We start from the raw sequence: 13641 nt of genomic DNA on the forward strand, positions 1-13641 counted from the left end.
TATATTTCTTTTCACTAATAATAAAAATTACACATATTCAAAAAAATTAAAACTTTAAACCCTTGATACAGTTTCTACACCAAGGAGTTTATCCTCAAACAAAATTCAATAGGGTAAAAAAGGGAAAGAACAACTCGACTTCATGTAGATTAACAAAAAACAAAATAAAAACAAAAAAAGAAACATCCAAATAAACTTTATAATCCCTTCCTAGATTTACTCTCCCCAGATGACCAATGATGAAGATATCTAAGGATTTATCTCTGTAAATTTATGCTAGCATTCTTAGATCTCACTCCCATGTTAGCATCTGTTTAGCTAAGAGTTAAAATCTGCAGGGACCTTTTATAACTGAGAAACAAAGGAATGCTAACCATTAAGTTCCAGTAGAATGGCTATCTGGTGAGCAGGGAAAAATATCTGTATCTACACAATTATTATTTAAAAAAAGAATCTAGAACCAGTGTGTTAAATAAACGACCACCATTAATTCAGGGTAGAATTTAGCATGAAACTTAAGAAAAGTATGGCTCGAGGATGTCGGTTAAAGAAAGAAGGAAAATGATAAAAAAATTTAAGAATATATATATAAAATTAAATATATATAAATTTCATATATAAGGGAAATTTAAGAAAAGGATTGCTATATTATCCTCTGTAGAGATACATTCTTCCTAACATATTCAAACTAGTCATTCAAATGGATGGTGAGGTGGTAGGCAACAGGATTAATGACCTATAAAAATCATAAATGGCTTATCCAGCTAAGATTCTCTTCTACATCATATTATTTTTGCTAAAGCAGTCTGAAAACACCTAATTGGAATTCTAACACCAGGTTGGGTGCGGTAGCTCACACCTGTAATCCCAGTACTTCAGGAGACCAAGGTGGGCAGATCACCTGAGGTCAGAAGTTCGAGATCAGCCTGGCCAACATGGTGAAACCCTGTGTCTACTAAATATACAAAAAATTAGCTGGGCATGGTGGTGCATGCTTGTAACTCCTTTACTCAGGAGGCTGAGGCAGAATTGCTTGAGCCTGGGAGGCAGAGACTGCAGTAAGCCGGGATTGCACCACAGTACTCCAGCCTGGGCAAGAGCCAGACTCCGTCTCAAAAAAAAAAAAAAAGAAAAGAAAAAATCTAATACTAATTAAAAGGTCACGAATGCAAAGATATGTGCATGCATGTGGGGTGAGAAACAGAGTATCTGGTGAGCATAATATATTGAAAGCTAAAGTAAACTAGAATAAAAGCTAAAGATCTGACTACAATACATGTCGGCTAATTTCTAGCTTAGTTTAATAGATCTTAGTTAAAAGTACTAATATACCACAAAATAACTTGATTACACTGTTCTTTCCAATACTGTAATACGAGTACAACTTTCACATGGATTTAACTCTCAATATATTTAACTGGTCTAATGTTAAATGTGAAGTATTGTGCTTCAAAAGACAACATCAAGGAAGTGAAAAACAACCCACAGACTGGGAGATACATGCAAAATACGTATCTGATAGGGAACTCTAAGAGTCTTATATATTCTCGACATAACTCTATAATAAAAAAGATGAACCCATTTAAAAAGGCAAAAGATCTCAATAAAGATTTCTCCAAAGAAGATACATAAACGGCCAGTAAGTACATGAAAAAAAATCAACATTAGTGGCCATCAGAGAAATAAAAATCAAAACCACAATGCAATACCCCTTCACAAACGGTAGGATAGCTATAATAAAGAAGACAGGCAATTAATTAGTAGGGATGTGGAGAAACGTAGAACTTCACATTGCTTGTAAGAATGTTAAAATCATGCAGCTGCTTTGGAAAAACAGTCTGCCAATTCCTCGAAAGGTTAAAAAGAGTTATGATATGACCCAGCAATGTACTGGTAGGTATATACTGAAAAGAAATGAAAACATGTAGACACAAACCTATGCATAAATGTTCACAGCAGCACTACTAAAAACAGCCAAAAAGTAGAACCAAATGTCCACCAAATAAGTGGATAAATAAAATGTGGTATAAGCATACAATAGGACATTATTTAGGAATAAAACAAAATGAAGTACTGATGCATGTTAGAAAAGCATGAACTGTGAAAACATGTTAAGTGAAAGAAGCCAGACACAAAAGATCACATATTCTGGGCTTCCATTTATGTATGTCCAGAATGGGCAAATCCACAGAGAAAGGAGACTAGCAGGTGGTTGTCTCAGGCTGAGTGAGGAAGGGTTCGGGAAAAATCAGTAGTGACTACTAATGGGGACAGGGTTTCTTTTAATGGGTGATAAAAATGCTCTGAAATTGACTAGTGCTCTAAAATAGTGATGGTTGCATAACTCTGCAAACATATTAACAACCAGTGAATTATACACTTCAAATGGGTGAAGAGCATGGTATGTGAATTATATCTCAATAAAGCTGTTACTAAAAACAAAAGCGGCCGGGCTGGGTAGCTCACGCCTGTAATTCCAGCAGGAATTCGGGAGGCCAAGGTGGGCAGATCACGAGGCCAGGAGATCGAGACCGTCTTCCTAACATGGTGAAACCCCATCTCTACTAAAAATAAAAATAATAATAATTTTAAAAAGCAAAATATACTATTCAGCAAAAGTTTATTAAACATTTCCAGTGTGCCACATGGTATGTGAAGCAAAGCCCAAAGCCTATGTATCAAGACACTTCTCAGCTAGGTGTGCTGGCTCATGCCTGTAATTCTAGCACTTTGGGAGGCCAAGGCAGAAGGATTACTTGAGGCCAGGAGTTCGAGACCAGCCTGGGCAACATAGTGAAACCCCGTTCTTACAAAAAAATTCTAAAAATTAGCTGGACATGGTGGCTCATGCCTGTAGTCCCAGCTACTTGGGAGGCTGAGGCAGGACAATCACTTGAGACCAGGAGTTGGAGGATGTTATAGTATGCTATGATCACACCACTGCATTCCAGCTTGGGCAACAGAGCAAGACTCTGTCAATCAATTAATCTATCAATCTCCTAACCATCTGTAATTTGTATATAGTGAGACACAAATCTTTATTTTCTAATAGACAAATATTTCAACTACATTTGCTGAATTCCTTTCCCACTGAATGACAATGTTATTTTTGTTATGAACTAAATTCCCTATAAATACATGGGTCAAAGTCTAAACTCTATTACATTCCACTCATCTATCTGCCCAACCTAAAGCAATATACACTGCATAACAGTGTTTCCATCAGAGATGGACCACATAAGATAATAATGGTTGTGCCATAAGATTATAATGGAGGTAAAAAATTCCTATTGCCTAGAAATGTCTTGGTGATCCTGATTGTGTGCAGGCCTAGGCTCCTATGTATATTTGTGACTTAACTTTTAAGAAAAAGTTAAAAAAATTTTAAATAGAGAACAGCTTATAAAATAAGAATATAAAGAACATATTTTTGTACAGTTGTTCAATATGTTTGTGTTTTAAGCTAAGTGTTAAATTACAAGAGTCAAAGAGTTAAAGTAAAAAGTTTAAAAACTAAGCTAAGATTTATTAATGAAGAAAAATATTTTATAAATTTCAATGTACAGTGTTTATAAAGCCTGCAGTAATAAACAGGAATGTCCTAGGTCTTCACATTCACTTGCCACGTACTCGCTGACTCACCCAGAACAACTTTCAATCCTGCAAGCTCCATTTACGGTAAGTGCCCTATACAGGTGTACCATTTAAAAAATTGTCAGTGCTTAAAAAAAAAAAAAAAATTCTTCCACGCTGTATTTTTTACCATATCTTTTCTATGTTTAGATGCATAAATGCTTCCCACTGTGTTACAACTGCCTGTACTATTCAGTACAGTAACATGTTGGATAGGTTTGTAGTCTAGGAGCAATAAGCTGTACCATATAGCCCAGGTGTGTAGCAGGCTACACCACCTGCGTTTGTGTGAGTATACTCATATGATGTTTGCACAAACAATGAAATCACCTAAGGATGCATTTCTTAAAATGTATTCTCATCATTAAGTGCCATATGACTACACCACATTGTTTGAATTACTATAGCTTTAAGATATGTTTTGACGTCTGGTAGAACAAACACCTGCTGCCCACTATATACTGAAAATATTTTTTGGTTATTCTTGAGTTTTTACTGATTCTAAAGCTCATATATAAATCTGCAAGTTTATAAACACCCCTACTGAAATTTCTACTAGAATCTTATGAATTTATAAATAAGTTAGAAGATACTGCTCTACTTTATGCAGGTCTCTGCTAATGTCACCTAGAGCGAGGCCTTCCCTGCGCTCTATATGAGAGTGGCTCCCCTGGCACTTCCTACTTCCCTTAGTTTAGCTTTGTCTTATTTTTTTTTAGAGCTTCTCATCATATGACATCTATATATTTTACTACATTTTTCCTGCCTTCTCTTCAACAACCCCCTCCCCGCCGCAATTTACCTAATAAGATATAAGCACCATAAAAGAGGGGACCTTAATTTGTTCATAGCTCTACCCATAACTCCTAGAACATAAAGAACGAGCTCTCTAAAATGTTCATAAAATAAACAAATCTTCAAAAGTAAATATTCCAAACGAGGAACACAGTATTACAATGAATACAGTATCACACTTTTTTTTTTTTTTTTTTTTGAGACAGGGTCTGGCTCTGGTGCCCGTGCTGGAGTGCAGTTGCGAGACTACAGCTCACTTCAATCTCTGCCTCCTGGGCTCAAGTGATCCTCTTGCCTCAGCCTCCTGAGTGCTGGGACTACAGGTGCATGTCACCATGCCTGGCTAATTTTTGTATTTTTGGTAGCGATGGGGTTTCGCATGTTGCCCAGGCTGGTCTCGAGCTCCTAAGCGTAAGTGATCCATTGGCGTTGGCCTCCCAAAGTGCTGGGATTACAGGCGTAAGCCACTGCACCTGGTCCCTCTTTATTTAGGTCTTATTTTTTTTGGTAAAGTTTTAGAGCTTTCTTAACATGGATTTTGTATTTCTAGTTTTATTCCTATTTAAACATTTTGGAAGAGATGGGGCGTGACTCACAATGTTGCCCAGGCTGGTCTTGAACTCCTGGGCTCAGGAGATCCTCCTGACTCAGCCTACCAAAGTACTGGGATTACAGGCATGAGCCACCATGCTTGGCCTTCTTTATATTTTTGTTGGAATGCTATTATCTGCATATTTTGTGCTCTTATGCAGCCATTTTTAAGCTAGAAACAGAAAAAAAAAAACAAACCAAAACCCTTATTAAACTTGAGAAATGAGTACAAACTAGCCTTCATCTAGTTCAGGACTCCTACCATACCCACTTCTTTTCACCTACTTTCTAGTCACAAAATAACTTTTCATCATTCTGAGCATACCATGTCCTTCCATGACTCCTTGCCTCTGATGTCATTCTGAGGCAGGGCTGAAATGAGAGACATCAAAGTGAGACCTTGCTTTAACTTATTTTGAAGCCAAAGCTACCAAATTCTATTCTAAGAAGATCAGGCATGTAACAGTGTTTTTAAATTGCAGGCAGCAACCAATTAGTGGATCACGGCCATCATTTAAAAACGCTAATCTGAAGAGTATCAACATATACCACACAGAGTGAGGTCATTACTGCTTTATGAAACTTCTGTTACATGAACACATGTGTGATGAAAAAAACTTATGTGTCAGTAAAACAAAATTGGAAATACACTGACATTTATAAAATGTACTGAGAAAGAGAAACCTGGCTTAAGTGTGTGGAGAGGGGAAGATGGAATAGGACGACGAGGGAAAGGTAGGAAGTAATAGCAAGAAGATTCTAAGAAGTGTTATTCAAGTGTGAGTCAGCAAAGACCTCAACTGAGCCAAAGTAGACAAGAGAAAGAGTTCTAAGGAAAATTTACAAAGACTCTACCTCTATAAAATGACATCGAACTATTTGAAAAACAGAAATCACATTTGCTTTTACCCATTTTATTCAAGATCATTTTCCTGAGAAATATTAAACATTAAAACTTGGAATGTTTTGCTTTAAAACCGCATTTCGAATCATTCTTACCTTGCTCTCTCTTTCTAATTCACTTCGCAGCCATTCAAAGTCACTGTATCTTCTTCTAACAGTAGATTCTTTCAGCTTGAAAATAGGAAGATTTGTCTGAAACAAAAAAAGTTACTCCTAAATTGAAGTACATTAAGGAAACGTCAAAAAAATGGAGGAATGGGGGAATCTAGGCTTGCCAATTGATAATATGGCAAATCTGATTACCTTACCAAAAGAAATCATGACTTTCTTTTTCTTTTTTTTGAGACAGAATCTCGCTTTGTTGCCTAGGCTGGAGTGCAATGGCACGATCTCGGCTCACTGCAACCTCCACCTCCCAGGTTCAAGTGATTTCTCCACCTCAGCCTCCCGAGTAGCTGGGATTACAGGCACCCACCATCATGCCCAGCTAATTTTTGTACTTTTGTAGAGATGGGGTTTTACCATGTTGTCCAGGCTGGTCTTGAACTCCTGACCTCAGGTGATCTGCCCACCTCGGCCTCCCAAAGTGCTGGGATTACAGGCATGAGCCACCGCACCCGGCCGAAATCATGAGGTTTTTAAGATGACCTTTTACCCACAACAAAAAAAAAACTTTGCTAGTTCTTTTTTTTTTCTGAGACAGAGTCTCGCTCTGTCGTCCAGGCAGAGATGCGATCTTGGCTCACTGCAACCTATGCCTCCTGGGTTCAAGTGATTCTCCTGCCGTAGCTGGGATTATAGGCACCTGCCACCAGGCCTGGCTAATTTTCTTGTATTTTTAGTACAGGCGGGGTTTCACCATGTTGGCCAGGCTGATCACAAACTCGTGATCTCATGTGATCTGCCGCCTCAGTCTCCCAAAGTGCTAGGCTTACAGGCCTGAGCCACTGCCTGGCCCACTAGTTCTTTAAAAGTATTTACACAAGAATACAACTTTTAAAGGTACCTTTGTTGCATGCTTTTGGATGTCATTCTGCCTGGGGCTATCTACATAAATGTAGGTCATTTTCTTATTATTTTGGTGAGCTTTAAAAATGTCAACTAAGCAGGGGTGAAAAAAGGTTAGCTCTTGACTATTCTTCTAGCTAGTACCTCAGCAAACAGTCCTCATAGGGGAAATACAACTAACCTTTTCATTTTTAAAATTTAATTTTCTTGGTGCTCATTCATTATAGCAAAACCCCAACTTATGTCTCAATGCCTATCACTGCCCATTGATGTAGAAATTCTTTTTCTTCTCCCAGAGGGAGGGTCTCACTGCATTGCCCAGGCTGGATTTAAACTCCTAGGCTCAAGCAATCCTCTCGCCTTGGCCTCCCGGGTAGCTGGGACTGCAGGGTCATACCACTGTGCTGGCTCACTTTACTTTATTTTATTTTTTGAGACGGAGTCTGCTCTGTTGCCCAGGCTGGAGTGCAGTGGCACGATCTCGGCTCACTGCAAGCTCCGCAGCCTAGGGTCATGCCATTCTCCTGCCTCAGCCTCCCAGGTAGCTGGGACTACAGGCCCAGCCGCCACACCCGGCTAATTTTTTGTATTTTTAGTGGAGATGGGTTTCACCGTGTTAGCCAGGATGGTCTCCATCTCCTGGCCTCATGATCCACCCACCTCAGCCTCCCAAAGTGCTGGGATTACAGGCGTGAGCCACCGTAACCCGCCCACTTAGCTACTTTTAAATGAAAACAAAATATTTTGTTAAGAGGACTAGATTAGATCTTGCATAAAAAAAGACCTAAATAAAACATTATTCTTAACGGCCACCTAAAAAAATGCCAAAAACAGCAGGGAAAGTGCTGCATACAGTGTCTGTGGTCTTACCACTAGTAGGAAATTAAATCATACTCAGTAGACCAAGCTCATAAACCCAGAGCTTTAAAAGCGAGGGCAAGAACCGAAAACATAACACCCAGTACTTGGAAGTTACACCAGAATGTAAGAAAATTTCTGGAGACTTTGTTCTTTATAAGATTGCAAAGGCTACTTGTTGCCACTTCAGTCAACTTCTAAATTTAAAAAAAAGTAACAAGAAAGATTTCTATTATCTTTTACTGGATTCCTTTTAAAGAAAAAATATGCTAGGCCTGGCGGGGTGGCTCACGTCTGTAATCCCAGCTCTTTGGGAGGCCGAGGTAGGAGGATCATGAGGTCAGGAGTTCGAGACCAGCAAGAGATCAGCCTGACCAATAGCCTGACCAATACGGTGAAACCCCGTCTCCACTAAAAATATAAAACTTAGCTGGGCATGGTGGTGGGCGCCTGTAATCCTAGCTACTTGGGAGGCTGAGGCAGGAGAACTGCTTGAACCCAGGAGGTGGAGGTGGCAGTGAGCCAAAGATCGCTCCACTGCACTCCAGCCCGAGCGACAGCAAGACTCTGACTAAAAAAAAAAAAAAAGATGTTACCAAATCCAATAAAAAATGGTTTATGACTAAAGACACTAAAGACTATTAGGAGTGGTATGAGACCAGTATTTTATAATTAAGAAGAGATTTCAGGCCTGGCATGGTGGCTCATGCCTGTAATCCTAGTGGTCTGGGAGGCTGAGGTGGGAGGACTGCTTGACGCCAAGAGTTACCAGCCTGGGAAACATAAAAAGATTCCATCTATACAAAAAATAAAATAAATTTACTGGGCATGGTGGCATGTGCCTGTGGTCCTAACTACTTGGGAGGCTGAGGTAGGAGGATCTCTTGAACCCAGGAGTTCAAGACTGTAGTGAACTGTGATTGCACCACTGCACTCCAGCATGGGCAATGAACGAGACCCTCTCTCAAAAAAAAAAAAAAAAAAAAAAAAAAAGAAGAAGATAGATTTTATTTTATTTGAGACAGGATCTCACTCTAACCCAGGCTGGAGAGCAGCGGCATGATCACAGCAGGGTCAAGTAATTTCTCCCACCTCAACCCCCTATGTAGCTCATGCCATCACACCTGGCTAATTTTTGTACTTTTGGTAGAGACAGGGTTTCACCATGTTGCTCAGGCTGGTCTTGAACTCCCGAGTACAAGGAATCCACCTGTATTGGACTCCCAAAGAGCTGGGATTACAGGCATGAGCCACCGTGCCCAGCCAAAAAGATTTCAAAATGTGCAAAATATCACAGAGTTTGTAGGTGACAGAAATGACTTAACACAATAACTAATGCCACACTCTACCAAAAATACTACTCAACACTATATATTCTCTTAGATTACATTCTGTCTGTTAATTCAGACCTTGAATTAATTAGCAGAGAATTTGCACAGAACTGCAAAGTGTTTTACAGCGGGAAGAAAAACGTTAAGTGCCACCTGAAGGAAAGACTGGCTTCCTACTGTGTATACAGGGCCATCATCTTGTAATATTAACTCCTAAGAAAGTTCTACCTGTTTGTTAAGCTTAATGCCACTGGTAAAGAGCTGTCACTCAACACAATAAAAGCTTTTTATTAAGGACCTTACATCCATTTTGTAGTGGTCTCAATTTTTTCCTAAGTGTATTAACTTCTCTATGTTGTATACCTTATAGCTTAGAATTCTCAACAGATGCTATTGGGCATAACAGTGTATAGGTTTCAAGCATGAAACCAAATCTCACAAGAGATTTAAAAGCACTTGAATTTTCTTTCCCAGGTAACCACAACATTTGTTCATTGTATTAATGACTAAGGAAATAATTGCACCTAACAAGACTCTTATTATACTAAAAGTCAAGCTTATATTTAAAGATGCTGGCTTGTTGTACAGAGGGTATTCTCATTCCCCACAGGGAATAAAATTAGGTCCCCTGGAGAGTAGAATAATTCCCAGAAAGAAAGCACTGGATTATTTCTCTCTAATTTCACCTATTGGCTTTTTAACCAAGTTCACCCTTCCGCATTAAAATATTAAGTCTTTGTAAGTGTCTTAAAGATAAAAAGGCCTTTACAGAGCTGAGTGTTTTCTGCAGGTGAGATTTTACATTCTGAATTCCCTCCTCTCAAATTACTTTACAAAGGGGATTAACTGCTCTCTTTATTCAAATACGTTAAGATCAAGCTTGTGAAAAGAGTCCCCTAAGAATTTTCATACTTCTGGGTACGGAAGTCTATAAAGTTAATCTCTGAAACAACATATCAAGCTTACAGGTACAATGTTGAGAGAAGAGTGCCAATTCAGCTCATTTTACCTTCCATTTTCCCTTTTGAACTTTTGACACAATCATGATTATATCTGATTCACTCTAATAGAAAGGGGAGGGGTGATGGGGGAAAAGTCCTTTCCCTTCTAGATTAGCTAATAGTTTGATAGTTTATATACTTAAAGAGGATCATGATTAGCTTAAGAAAGTTCTTTTAGTTTTCTTAACTGGTTATGATTTCTTTTTGCATGAGGACTTCTTTAGAGTTTAAAGTCACATCAAGAAATTCGAACATCACTTGCCCATTACATATGCAGTGGTTAACTTAGCTTGTTAAACATCTTCCTGATCATTACAAGGACTTGTAATTCAACGTCACCGATTAAAATAAGTAAGTGGAAAATGTGGGGGTTTTTTGTTGTTGTTTGTTCACTGCTGAAACTCCTGTGATTGGTCACTTTCAACTTATTCAACTTTTATAAAATGACTGAAGGGAGGAGAGGTTTTTTACCTACAGCTTCAGGAGGACTAAACTATTATTTACTGATCATCTATAAAAGGCACCATGCTAGATAAGGTAGAATCATTATTTATAATGATGAATAAGATGCAGACCTGGCCCTTATGAAACATATACCAACCAAGGAGGTTAGAAAATAAGCATATAAAAAGTTGAATTTCCATAGTTAAAAATACTACAAACTGGCTGGGCATGATGGCTCAAGCCTGTAATCCCTGTACTTTGGGAGGCCAAGGTGGGCGGATCATCTGAGGTCAGGAGTTCGCAAACAGCCTGGCCAACGTGGTGAAACCCTGTCTATACTAAAAATACAAAAATCAGCCAGGCGTGGTGGCGGGTGCCTGTAAGCCCAGCTACTTGGGATGCTGAGGCAGAACTGCTTGAACCCGGGATGTGGAGACTACAGTGAACCAAGATCGCGCCATTGCACTCCAGCCCGGGCAACAAGAGCGAAACTCTGCTAAAAAAAAAAAAAAAAAAAAATTGCTGGGCATGGTGGCACATGCCTGTAGTGGGAGGATAAGGTGTCAGGATGGCTTCAGCCTTCAAGACTGAGGCTGCATGAGCTGTGATCACATCACTCACTGCACTTCAGCCTGGGTGACAGAGGGAGACTGTCTCAAAAAAAAAAAAAAAAGGAGGGGGGGCATTTTGGTGAATACATTATCCATTACTGTATTAAATGCACATAACTTTTGAATGAACAATTTCAATGGGAATTAATCCTACAAATATTTCCACACATACAAAAATATTTCAGCATTGTTTGTAATAGAAAAAAAAAAAAGACCAGAAACAATAAATCTTACATTACAAACTTACATTACACAGCCTTTTACAAAATATAACTCAGCCACAGGTTAATCAGAAAAGCTGTCTAGAATGTATGACACATAAAAAGTTTCAGGCCGGGCGCTGTGGCTCATGCCTCAAATCCCAGCACTTTGAGAGGCCGAGGCGGGTGGCTCACTTGAGGTCAGGAGTTCAAGACCAGCCTGGCCAACACAGTGAAACCCCATCTCTACTAAAAATACAAACATTAGCTGGGCGAGGTGGCACGAGCCTATAATTTCTGCTACTTGGGAGGCTGTGGCAGGATAATCGCTTGAACCTGGGAGGCGGAGGTTGCAGTGAGGTGAGATCATGCCACTGCACTACAGCTTGGGCAACAGAGCGAGACTCCACCTCAAGAAAAAAAAAAAAGTTTCAGAACAGTATATTCCATAGCATAATACCACTTGTGTAATACAAAAAGCACGAAGGAATTGACAATTGATTTGGCCCGGATTCATTCATTCTTTCCCTTCCTTTTTTTTCCTTTCCTCAGTCTCTCTGCTTCCCCTCCCTCCCTACCTTCCTTCTTTTAGAGACAGGGTCTCCCTAAATTGCTCAGGCTGGTCTTGAACTCCTGGGCCCAAGGGATCCTTCCACCTCAGCCTCCCAAAGTGCTGGGATTTGAGGTGTGAGCCACTGCATACAGCCAGCCGGGACTCTTTTTTGTTTTGTTTTTGAGACAGAGTTTCGCTCTTGTTGTCCATGCTAGAGTGCAATGGCCTCAGCCAGGACTCTCTTAAGACAGAGCTAGCCATACTATCAGACAGTTGAAAACGGTGATAATGGTGTGAGCTAAATGCAGAGAAGAAGTAAGTACAGGGTATATTTAGTATATATTTCTTGAATATTCTAAAGCATAGGCAGTGGTGGGAAATAAAACTGAAAAGTTTAAACTAGACTCTAAATATAGGGCTAAGGTACCTACCTGTGAGCACCGGGAGTTAATATGTTTTAATAGAAAAATGATAGCTATGAACAGAAAAAATAGAACAGAGAAGTTACCACAGAAGTAGAAACCACAGATGAGCTGCATGTAGGTTTAAGGTGTAGAATTAAGAACAGATGGCTCTAGTTGATTCTTAGGTTTATCTGCTTTGAAGTGTATGGACAAGAGTCAGACTACTGAGGCAAATTACAGCAAAAATCCCTTAAAGGTTTTATCTTGGATGTCACTTTAAATGCTCTAGATTTATCCAGAAAGAATGAATTCTGAAATTAAACGTAAATCAGGCTTAAATATTGTTAACTTACTTTAGGATGACTAAAACTTTTGAAATTTAAACAGCAAGATTTAGTATTCTCTCACCCTAATATTCATATTTTCCCCCAATTTTAAGAGAAGTTTCTTAGTATCAGGCTGAGTATGAAGTGGAAGCCATACTTTTCTTCCTAGCTACTGTTCATTTTATTTCCTAACAGGTAAAAGTGTCAAATACAACCATCTGTATGAAATAGTATTTGTAGGAAATACAAGAAATATGTTATTTGTGGGAAATAACAATAGATCAGCCAATGTGGGCACAGTGATCACAGACAGGTAAGATGGGAGACAAGCAAAAGTATAGCATGGGGCAAGAACCAAAAAGTAAGCCACAGCCTTCATCTATTTGTATAGGTATATATTAGTAAATGCTGAAGACAGTGAGTTTGAGTAACCCTGGACTACTTTAGACTTCAGTTTTGTTCATGGAGTTCAAAAGTTCTGCAAATCACGTTTCATCATATATCTGAAGCAAAGACAGAGGCTCAAATAATCTGGACAGCTCTCAAGGGTTCTATGTAAGAAACCCAATATCAACAGTCACTTAAAGCTATGTCAGGGCCCAAACTAACATTTAAAGAGCAGATAATTATAATTATCTGCATCTCAAAAAAGTTAAGTTCGTTGCCTGGAATCCACTGAGTCTATAAAACTATCTTATTCCACACTCAAAATATGCCTTTGTTAATTGTTATTTGCCAAATGCTAATCTGTTACCACTACTTAGTAACATTTCTTTGGAAAACTATAAAATAGATTACCAATATTATCAAAGAAGACAGGAAAAAACAGAGGGTCTCGCTGTGTTGCCAAGGGTGGAGTACAGTGGCAAGATCCTAGCATACGACAGACACTTGGGCTGGAGGGATCCTCCCACCTCTGGTGGTTATTTATTTATTTATTTTTTGAGACCGAGTCTTGCCTTGTCGCTCAGTCTGGAGTGCAA

General features: G+C 39.1%; 1 protein-coding gene across 1 annotated transcript in view; it reads right to left on the bottom strand.

The window, feature by feature from the left end:
* SNX3 (sorting nexin 3) overlaps positions 1-13641 on the bottom strand; it is a 49276-nt gene that overhangs the window by 5062 nt on the left and 30573 nt on the right. The window contains 1 exon segment of the mRNA NM_001257953.1: positions 6019-6114. Within this exon segment, the coding sequence (NP_001244882.1) occupies positions 6019-6114 (96 nt within the window).

Source organism: Macaca mulatta, chromosome 4 (genome assembly GCF_049350105.2).
Source record: "Macaca mulatta isolate MMU2019108-1 chromosome 4, T2T-MMU8v2.0, whole genome shotgun sequence".
In the NCBI taxonomy this organism is placed as follows: Eukaryota; Metazoa; Chordata; class Mammalia; order Primates; family Cercopithecidae; genus Macaca; species Macaca mulatta.